We start from the raw sequence: 10,468 nt of genomic DNA on the forward strand, positions 1-10,468 counted from the left end.
CAGGGACTCTCCAGTTACACCTCAAGGAAAGTCATCAGGCAATGCCTTAAAAATCAGAACTCGTTTCATTGTGACAGGGTGCCCCAGACAGGAAAGCTAAGCAGACCCTGAAGTTTAAGGTGACCTATGCCCAAATGGTCTCTGCACTTCTGACCACAAAGCTCACCCCCACTTAGCCAGAATCCCGCCCCCTCTATGCCCCGTTGCTTAAAAACACTCCATATTAAGGCAAAATAATCCCCCTCATAAGTCTTTGAAACCCCAGTAACAAAACCCAAAATTATGTCTAACAGGTAAACGTAACACTCTGAAACACGGGTATCGAGTTTTTAATGGAGAAATCAGATGACTTCTATGAGAACCATGAACCATCTCATACCTTCGTTGTCAACTCTTTCAGCCGGCTGACAGAACCAAGGAGTGTGTCGGGGGATTTTGAACACAAAAGCTGTCGGCACTGGAGTTTGTGCTACAGCTCCCCCAAGCAGGCGTACCTAAAATCTCCACACACAGCCCCCCCCACCCCCGCAAGGCAGGCAGGAAAAAACAAAGGGCATTTCCAAACCTGCAATGTGGGGGGCAGACGGGCTGGCTCCGCAGTACCCAAAGGGCTTCCCGGCGCCACAGTCCGGGCCCCAGGGCTCTAATTCACACAGGTCAGAAGGAAAATTTTCTGTGTCACCTCCTCCACCCCAACCTCCAGGTCCAAGCCCTTCTTCCCCTCAGCCAGTTCCCTCAGGCTTTCTGGCAAGTCTCCCCAGAGTCAGCGCAGCTTAGCTACTGCCTAGGAAAAGCAGATTTGCAGAGCGGATGGGATTAGCACAGCTCTTCCATAGGAGGGAAATAATTTGCTATTTGATCCCATGATTCTTCTACTGCCTCCACCACTCCCGGCGACAGCAGCCTAAACGCTAATGCCCACGCCTGACGCGTCCCCGTCGTGACCCGGGAGTCAGAAGGGCAAATCCACGCACAAACTTCTCACACCGGCACCCAACGACTTCAGGGAGGGGTCACTGCGCTCGGGTACTAAGCCCAGCGGCTGGCGGAGCCTGCAGACACCAGCCAGCACAGACGCTAAATACCAGCAGGGGCTCGGGTCACCGGGCGCTCCGCCGCCGCCGCCCCTGCTCACCGACAAGGAACTCGCAGCTCGCGCCGGCCGGTACTGCCTGCCCGAGAGGTCCTGGGGGCAGCTGGCATGAAGTCGCCATCTTCCCAGCAGCGCGCCGAGCGCGGCGCAGGAGCGCATCCCCGCAGGGAAAGCCCGTGGGCAAGGGCAAGGGCGCGGGCACGCTCAGCCGTCGCGGGGAGGCGCGGCGGTCCCAGGGCAGGGCCCTCCCATCTGCCGCGCAGCCGCCGCAGGACGCAGCCCCCGCGCCAGGCAGGGCTTGGCCAGGGCGCCGATCCCCAAGGGCGTCCCCGCGGAAGGCAGATGAAGTCTCCCTGCCGAAGAAGGGCGGGTCGCGACGCGCAGCTGGGGCAGGGCACGGCCACGGACGCTCCACTCCGCGGGCCGAGGCTGCGTCCGGCCCCCAAGCTGCCCGGCGCGCGCCTCCGCGCTACGCCAAGGGCCGCGGGGGACCGCGCGGCGGGGCGGGCCCGGGCGCTGCTGGAGTCCCGGGGCGGCGGGCCCTGCGCACCCCTCCCGCGCGCCCCGTCCAGGGACCCCCGGGGTCGCCTGCCAGAGCCCTCGGCGCCCCTCGGGGCAGCAGCGCGCAGGAGCCGGGGAGGCGACGGGGTCCGCGCCCGCGTCTGGCCGCTGCAGCCTGACTCGCCGCCGAGCCCGGGTCCTCCCGCGCGAAGCCGCCCCCGCCTCGGAGCCCCCGGAGCCCGGGATGCCGCTGGCACTCGGCCCGGCGGGACCCGCCCGCGGCGCGAGCCGGTGTTGAAACCGCGCGGGCGGCGTGCAGGGGCGGGGCGGCTCTCCCGAGCCCCGTCGGCGCCGCCTCCTGGCGCGGAGGGGCCCGCGACGCCCCCACGACGCGACCCCGCCCGCCCCGCCCCCGCCCGCACGCGTCCGCTCTGTCCGCAGCCCGCGGGCTGAGGGGAGCCGCGAGGGGCACGCGGAGGGGGGGGCGGGCAGGGGCGTTCGGGGCCGAGGGGGCGCCGGCGGCCCAGCCCCCGCCTCAGACCCGCGCCAGGCTTCAGCGCCCCCCCCTCAGGCCCCCCCGCCTCAGTCCCCCTTAACCCCCCAGCCTCAACCCCCCAGCCCGGCCTCAGCCTCCCCCACTTAGCCCCCCCCGCCTCAGCACCCCCCTTACCCCACCCAGCCTCAACCCCCGCCCGGCCTCAGCCCCACCTTAGGCCCCCTGCCTCAGCCCTCCCCCCCGCCTCAGCCCCCCACCTGGCCTCAGCTCCCCCCTTAGACCCCCCGCCCGGCCTCAGACACCCCCTCCCGCCTCAGCTCCCCCTTAGCCCGCCCCCCCCAGCCCCTTGCCCCGCCTCAGCTCCCCGCCTCCCCCTTAGCCACGCCCCGCCTCAGCCCCCCGCCCCGCCTCAGCCCCCCCCCCCGCAGCCCCCCCCGCCTCAGCCCCCGCCCCGCCGCAGCCCCCCCCCCCGCCTCAGCTCCCCCTTAGCCCCATCCCCCGCCTCAGCCCCTTGCCCTGCCTCAGCTCCCCCCCCACCTCAACACCCCCCCCCCCCCGCCCCAGGACGGAGCGCCCACGCGGCACCCCACGTCCGGCCCCGGGTTCCGGGCTCGCCGCCTGCCGGGAACCCCGCCGCGGCCACGTGCACGTCCCCGGCAAGCCCACCACAGGGGCCCGGGTCATGGCCCGCGCCCCGACCCACCTCAGAGCCGCCTGGGCCGCGGGACCCCGGCGCGAAGGCGCGCGCGACGATGCCGCGGAGCCCGCCCGGGAAACCCGCTCTGCGCCAATCGAACGTGTGAAGCCACGTGACCGCAGCGGGGAAGCGCGCGGACGGCACGAGGCCCGATCCCTCCGCCTTAAAGGCACCGCGCCCGCGCCGTCGTGGGGTCCCGCCCCGCCCCGCCCCGCCCGGGGGCCCGCGGCGCTCGAGACCCAGGGCGGGCACCATGAGCTCGGAGCGCCAGCGGCTTCGGGCCTCCCGCGCGACGGCGGCGGAAAAGAGAGCGGCCCGGGCGGCCGGGCGCCCCCTGCTCCGCCAGCCCGCGCCGAGCCCGCTCCCCAGGCCCACGCAGTCGGCCGCGCACCCCGGCGCCCAACCGGCCGCCCCGGCGGGCGCGGCGCCTTTAAGCCCAAAGGCCCTGAGTCACGCGGAGGCGCCCTGCCCCCCGCGCCGCACCCCTCCGCGGCCCACGCCCGCGGGCACGTGACGCGCCCCGCCCCGGCCTCGCGCGCCGGGGCCGGGGGCCGGGGGCGGGGGCGGGGGGGCGGCGGCGGGGCTGCACGCGGACCGTTAGCTCGGGGCCCGCCCCGCCCGGCCCGGCCCGCGCGGCGCGGCGGGCAGCGCTTACCAGCGGGAACGCCATGGGGCCGCGGGCCCGGCGGGACGGGCGCTCGGGCGGCGGGCGGGCGCGGCCGGGGCGCGCGGACACGTGGACACTGTTTTTGCAGCGAGCCGCGCGCCGCGCCGCGCCCGGCGGCTTATAAAGCCCGCGGAGCCGCCCCCCGCCGGATGCCGCGCACCTGTGCCGGCCCCGCCCGGCGCCCCGCCCCGCGCTCCCGCCCGCCCGCCCGCCCGCCACCTGCGGCGCCCCGCCCCGCCCCGCCCCGCCCCGCCCCGCCCCCACCCGCGGCGCCTCGCCACCACCCGCGGCGCCACGCCACGCCCACTCCCCGCCCCCAGCCGCCCACGCCCGCGGCGCCCCGCCCACGCCCCGCCCCCAGCCGCCCCCGCCCCGCCCCCAGTCGCGGCGCCCCGCCCCGCCCCCAGTCGCGGCGCCCCGCCTACTCCCCGCCCCCAGCCGCCCCCGCCCCAGCCCCGCCCCGCCGGCCTCAGTTTCCCCGCGGCGGGGGGCGCTCCGGCCCCGGTTACGCGCCTGCTCCCCGCGGGGCCCGCGCCCGCCGGGTCCTGCGCTGCGCGGCGCGGGCGCCCGGGCTCGGGAAAGCTCCGGGGGCCTCCCGGGCCGCGGCTCCCGGACGGCGGCCCGCGCCCAGCCCGGCGGGCGGGAGCCTGGGCGGGTCACCCCGGGGGCGGCGGGCGGGAGCCGGGCGGGCGGGAAACGCCGCGGGGGCTGCGGGCCGGGGCCCCGGGCGAGCGCCGCTGCGGGGGGGCCCGGCCGCACGCCGGGAGGGAGCCGGAGGGCGCGCCGAGGGCGGAGCGGCCCGCGCCCCGCGCCCCGCGCCCCCGTCCCGCGCCCCGCGCCCGCGCCCCCGTCCCGCGCCCCGAGCCCCGCCCACGCTGCGCCCGGGCCGGCAGGGCCGCGTCTCCGCACCCGGCGAGCCCGGCCCGGCCCGCGGGGCCCGAGGGCGCGGCGGGAGGAGCCCCGCTGGCTCGCGGGGGGCTCGGGGGGACGGGACGGGCGCCGCCCCGAGTGCCTGCGGGCGCGCGCCGGGGGCCGGGCCACGGGAGGGGGAGGCGAGGACACCCCGGCCGCGCGGCCCTCGCGCCCCCCCTCCCTCCGAAGGGCCGTCGGGCCCGCCCGCCTCCCCGAGACGCCCCTCCGGCCGGCCGCGCCCCCCCCCCCCCGGGCCTGTCCTCCAGGGGTCGCCACCCCGAGTGCCGGGGCCCACGAGCAGCAGCGGGGCCGGGCTCCGGGAAGCCACGCCCGGAGCCCGCCGGGAGCGGAGCGCAGGGAGGGCTCGGGAGGACGGACCCGCGAGGCCGGCGGCGCCCCTGACGCCGGGCAGGGCGGCCCCATGCGGAGCCGGCGCGGGCGCTGGAGCGGGCGGTGGGCGCTGCCCGCGCTGCCCGGACCGCAGGCGGCGCCCCAGCGGAGCAGCGGCGCGAGTTCTTGTTTCTGGAAGCCGAGCGGCCTCAGCCGCTGCCAGTCACGCGGGCGGGAGCGCCCAGCCCCGCCGACCTCTCGGGGCTAGCTGGAGAGCTCGTTTTCAGCACGAAGCCGCCCTAACTTCAGACGTGGGCGGCACATCCAGGGGCGGCTCCGGCGGCGGCGCGCGCCCCTCCACCCCGCCCTTCCCCACCGCGCTGCAGGACGAGGATCTGCAGCCTGGAGCCCGCGGGCCCCGGGGCGCCGCTCTGGGCGCGGCCTCCTGGGCCAGAGCTCGGACCAAGCGCCGGAGCAGGAATCCCTGCCGCCCACGTCCTCGTGCTGAACCTGCTGCCGCGGGTGGCAATCAGAGTAACAGCCCGCCTCGAGCACCGCCGCGCTGCGCGGGAGGGGCTGGTGCTCCGGGAGGCTGCCCAGCGGCTCCCGGCCAGACGTGGGGGAGCGAGGACGCCAGCCGGCGGCACCGGCATTGGGGCCTCCGGTCGCAACCGACGAGAACGGACTCCTGCACATCCCTGCCCAGCCCGCAGTCCACTGCCGGTGGCCACAGAAGCAGCGGCCTCCTCAGGCGTCCCTGCCGTGCGGGGTGACTCCTGGCACCCTGCCCGCAGAGGGCTGGGCTGGCAGGTCTTTCGTGAGGAATGGACCGGCCGTCGGGGGGTGCACAAAAAGCCCAGAGGTGAAGGTGTCAGCCACCGGGCCAGTCCCCACAGCTGACCACTGACTGCTAGAAGCAGCAGGACAAGCAGGAGGCATCATCCGCTCTCCCCGTCAGCAAGCAGCCTTTGAGTCCAGCCACACCGCACCAGCCTGCAGCCCCGCCTGGATTTACAGGGCAGGCGTCAAGTGTAGCTGGCCGGCGGGCCTGGTTCGGGACAGGAGGGAGCCCGCGGCCTCCTACCAGGCTCCTGCCTGCTTGGTGGCCAGCGCTCCCACTGGGCCGAGCCGGGACGAGGATGGAGACGGCGGGGAGATGTATTTTTCTGACTGGAAAAAAGGAGGGAGAAAGGGATTTCTCTCGGGAGCGCAGAACCCCACGCCGAGCTGGGGGCTGTGTCTAGGGCTTCCGTTTGGTTTTAATGCCCTTAAGTGGGCTAAAAGAAAGCAGGTCACCCAGCCCACCTTCCAGCACACACAGATGTACAGTGGGTCAAAGATACAAACGGGACAACATTTCCTTGGAAATATTTTAGGAGAAAATGTTAGAATTCTTTATCACCTCAGGGTGGGGACAGTTTATAAAGAGGGGACCATGAGCACAGGATATAAAGGAAGATTTATACATTCGACTTGGAACTAAAGACTTGGCTTTGTCAAAGGATATTTAAGATATTTGATATCTGAAAACAAGGCCATGGCCTGGAATCTTTTTTTTTTTTTTAAAGATTTATTTATTTATTTATACAAGCACCGGGTTCAGTCAGAAGCGCGGGAGGGTGAGAGGACTCCCCAGAGCCAGAGCGGGGAGCAGAGCAGGCAGAAGGACCGAAGGACACTGCTGAGGGGAGCAGCGGGCGGCAGGAGAGGTCTGCGCGCCGTGCGGGATCCTCCTCCGGTGGCCGGGGATCAAACGGGCGCTGCAGAGCCTGTGGGCAGCCTCGCAACCCAGCACCCAACTGCTGCGCCACCGGGGAGGCCCTGGCCTGGAATCTTTAAAAAAAAAATAAAAAAGACCAGCATTCACCCAGGGTGCAGAGCACACACACGCCCATCTTAAATGTGCACCTGGGGGGGGGTCTTACCTGCACACACCCCATAATAAACAGTGGAACCCCCCACTGTTCCATCATGCCCCCTCCCACTGTGTGCACCCCTTCTCGAGCTAACCACTTCCTAGATAACTGTTATTACCGCTCTCCTCAGGTTTGTTTGCCCTTCGAGAACTCCGTGGAACCTCATGGAGGCACCTGGCTTCTTTCACTCGGTACCAGCGCCAGGCCCCTTGCAGGTCACGCAGCGTGGGGCTGCTTCCTGCGGGTGGGATTCCGAGGCCTGAATGTACTGTGGGCCTCTCTCCACTCACCTGCTGATGAGCCTCTGGGGAGCAGCAGCTCAGAGACGTGAGGACAGCAGGGGGCTGCGGTGTCCCTGGCGTGGGGCGGGCGCTATGTGGGCAGCTGGGCACGGCGGTGAGGGAGGCGCGGCACACCGGGACCCAGCAGCTCCGCTCCCAGGAAACTGTTGGGGAAATGCCTGCAGGTGGAAAGAGGTGACGCGGGAAATGCCCACGGTGGGGGGCTCACAGCCACAGAATCCGAATTGCGCCTTCCCTGCCCACCGCCAGGACGGGAGCGGGCGGCCAGAGCGGGTGGAACGCTGGCTCTGAGCAGCAGGAAGTGAAGCGGCCACTTGCCGTATTGGACACGAGCAGTGCCGGGGGCGGAGCGCGGTTCTCCACGAGCCCGCACGGCGCCCTTAGGAAGCGGACACGTGCAGCGCGCCCAGGTGCGCACGCCTTTCCCGTGGAGAAACACCTGTGGCACCCCCCTCGGGTGGGGGCCTGCGGGGTGGGGGCGGCGGGTGCTCCGGTCATACATGAACAGGGTCATTTTATTCTTCGAAACACGCCGATCCTTGAACGAGGCCAGGGCGGCATCTGCCGGGCCGGCGGGGGCCGCGGGTGGGGGCCGGCCCGGGGAGAGCGGTCTGTGTCTCGGCCTGCTGCTGTGCGTAAACCACCACCTCCCCCAACGTGGCTGGTCTCCATGGTGTCACGCCGGCCACTCCCACGGACCCCAGAGCGGGACAGCGGCCTCGAGGCCCCCCCAGGCTGCTGCGGCCCCTGGGTAAGCTTCCCCTGCGGCGCGCAGTGCCTGCGGGTGGCCGGCCTGGATTCGCGGAGTGCAGTTAAGTTACTCCCCCTCGACCAAGCACCCTGAAACAACCAGCTTTTATTCTCTCACGCAGTTCTGAGCTGCAGATCGGAGAGTGACTCAGCGGGCGGCGCTGGCGGGGATGCCCCGGGCTGTGGTCCAGCTCGCAGGCAGCGCTGCGGGCACTGGGAGTGGTGCCGGGGTGGGGGGCCGGCTGGGACTCGCCCCAGCGGTTGCCGCAGAGCCTGGGCCCCTCGCTGCAGGGACTCCCCAGGGTGCTGGCTTTCTCCAGAGCCGGGAACTGGAGAGAGAAACAGAGATGGGTGCGGTGACCTCGGGAAAGATGGCAGCCGCCCGCGGCCTGCAGGTGTGGGTGCCAGGACTGGGTCAGGGCCGCCCTACAGCGCCCTGGACTCCCGGGTTCCCGAAGCGCCCCTGCTCATTGCTTGCCCGCAGCTGCCCCCACGTACTGTGCAGCGACCGCTCGGCTCGCCGGGCTCAGCCCCCGCTGGCCGCTCAGGCCCCACCACACTGGAGTCTGGGGGTGCGGTCAGCGCCGGGGGGTGGGGGGGGGGGGCTCTCTGAGCGGGAAAAACACCGCCCCCAACTGGAAGGAGGCCCAAGGCGGGGAGATGCGGCCCTTCTTCACCTGGATGCTGCCAGCCCGGGTTGTTCAAGCGCGGACAGCCCAGCAGGGCGCGTGGGGATTCCTGCGCGTTCCCAGTGAGCAGACTGGAAGGGGTGGCAATCGTCCCCAGGCCTGCGCCCACAGCCTGGGAGGCTCCTGGACAGAGAAACTGCCCTTTCGGAGCGTTGCCAGCCTCCGGGCCCCGTGCCACAGACACCGCGGGCATCTCCATTCAGTGGCCCCCGGGGGCAGATCTGACCCCAGGAGAAGTGACCAGCGAGATGGGGGCCCCGGGTGCCCCCGCCCTCAGCACCCCCTGGGGCCAGCAGCAGGGCTCAGGGGCTCCCTAGCACCCTCTGCAGAAAGGCGGGAAGGATGGGGGGTCCCCTCACCAGCAGCTTCCTCTCAGGGGACAGGTCAGTGGGACAGCGACAGGGAGACAAGGGGCGAGAGCAGCACCGCCCAGGAGCAGGCCCTTGGGGTCCCTGCTTCCCCCCGCCCCCCCGGGCCACTTGACCCCCACTTCTGTGCCTGTCCGAGGCTCACCTCTCAGGACGCTCCTGGGAGACCGGCCCAGGCAGCCGGCCAGGAAAGGAAGCCCCTCCTCCTGAGGACCCGGCTGCTGATGCTGGGCCCAGCCCCGGGGCCTGCAGTGCCCAGGCTGGTGGGGTGAGGGGTGAGGGGCCTGCCAGTGACTCGCTGGTCCTGGTGGGCCGACAGCTTCGTCTGCCAGGGCCTCAGTCAACGCTGAGCCACAGACCTGGAGCCCTGGAAGAGTCTGGCTGAGGGCTGGGCCTGGCTGCCTGTCCCCCCACCCCCACCCCCCAGGTCCACTCCCCTTGACCACCTTTCTTTCCTCCAGGGCGGAGCCATCCAGCCGCTCCTCCAGCAACTCCTGAGCTTCAGGCTTGTGCTCCCTGACCTCACGCGCTCCTGCTCCCGCCTCGCCCCGCCAGCCCGCTCGGCCGTGTTCTGGGCAGCCACACCCCACCCCGGGCCACGTCCAGACCCCAGCGCAGGGCCGTGCAGAGGTGACGGCTCTCAGGGGTTCGAGCTCTGTGTCCCTCCGAAAGGCGCCGGGAGCGAGCCCGCCTGTGCGCTGCCCTGGCCTGGCTGCCGAGCACAGGCGGGTCGGAGATTCTCGGTGCTCAACAACCCCGTCTCGCAGGCCGTGGGCAGCGCCAGGCAGGCAGAGCAGGAGCCCACCCCTCCGGCGCAGATCGGGACCTGCAGCGACGCACAGAACTCAGTGAGGCCTTGGGGCCGGCTCCCGACAGCAGCTGCCCCGGGCCACTGAGCAGGGCCCCGGGCGGGCACAGGGTGGCCCTTGGTCTGCCTTTGTTCTCCCCGCCCCCCACCCCCACCTGGTGCCCTGAGCACACCCCGCTGGGCTGGGAGGGACAGAACCCCGTCCTGGCCCCAGAGGGTCGTCCGAGGCACCGGAACAGAACAGACGGCCCCCAGCGCGTTGTCACCCAGGCAAGCCCAGGGAGTAGCCTGGACAAAACCAAGACTGGGGGACACTGTGAGCTGCGGCCCCCGCGAGGGGTCCTGGCACCTGTGGGCCCAGCAAGACTGAGGAGGCAGGCGGGATAAACTGCTGCGCAGACGCCCGCGCCCGCGCCCTGACTCACCTGCTGCTGCGGAGGAGCTTGTGCCAACACGGCGCCTTAGACATGCTCAGCCTCGTCCCCGCTGGGTGAACCCGAGAGCCTTGCTGCCACCGAGGAGGCCCCTCCCATGTTAAGAGGGAAGGGGAAGGGTGCAACAGCATGGGCCACTGGGCCTGGCTGGAAATGCAGAGTCCCAGGCACAGGCCTAACTGATGGGATCTGTGTGTCAGGATTGTCCCCAGGGCATCGGGGGCTCCCCACAGTCGGAGAAGCTCTGCTCTTCCCTCCTGCTCCTCAGCTCCGAGGCTGGTTACCGCACCTCTCCAGCCGGGTGGGGCTCTGGGCCCTGCATCCAGACGGCCTAGGAGAAGCCACAGGCCACCAGCCCGGGAGAGGCCCTGCCTCCACCAGGCTCGTGAACAGGACTGGGGGGCTCTTCCGGCTGGACACCCCATCCCCACGCTTGGGGACCGCTGGAGTCAGTCCCAGCTCCCCCAGAAAGTCGGTGGTGATCATTCACGAGGTCAGTGGTCAC

General features: G+C 71.3%; 1 protein-coding gene across 3 annotated transcripts in view; it reads right to left on the reverse strand.

Moving 5' to 3' along the window:
- CPEB1 (cytoplasmic polyadenylation element binding protein 1) overlaps positions 1 to 3,555 on the reverse strand; it is a 63,809-nt gene extending 60,254 nt beyond the window's left edge. Inside the window, exon 1 of one of the 3 annotated variants that reach the window (XM_037509943.2) lies at positions 3,443 to 3,555. In XM_037509943.2, the coding sequence (XP_037365840.1) occupies positions 3,443 to 3,457 (15 nt within the window). In that variant the 5' untranslated portion in view covers positions 3,458 to 3,555. Of the gene's footprint in view, positions 1 to 2,793; positions 2,848 to 3,442 lie in introns of those variants that run through there. The other 2 variants (XM_054694716.1, XM_054694717.1) reach the window with 2 other exon arrangements.
- Between the last annotated feature and the right edge of the window lie 6,913 nt (positions 3,556 to 10,468).

This window comes from Talpa occidentalis, unplaced genomic scaffold, assembly GCF_014898055.3.
Source record: "Talpa occidentalis isolate TD23 unplaced genomic scaffold, MPIMG_talOcc4v2.1 talOcc4.14, whole genome shotgun sequence".
Classification (NCBI taxonomy): domain Eukaryota; kingdom Metazoa; phylum Chordata; class Mammalia; order Eulipotyphla; family Talpidae; genus Talpa; species Talpa occidentalis.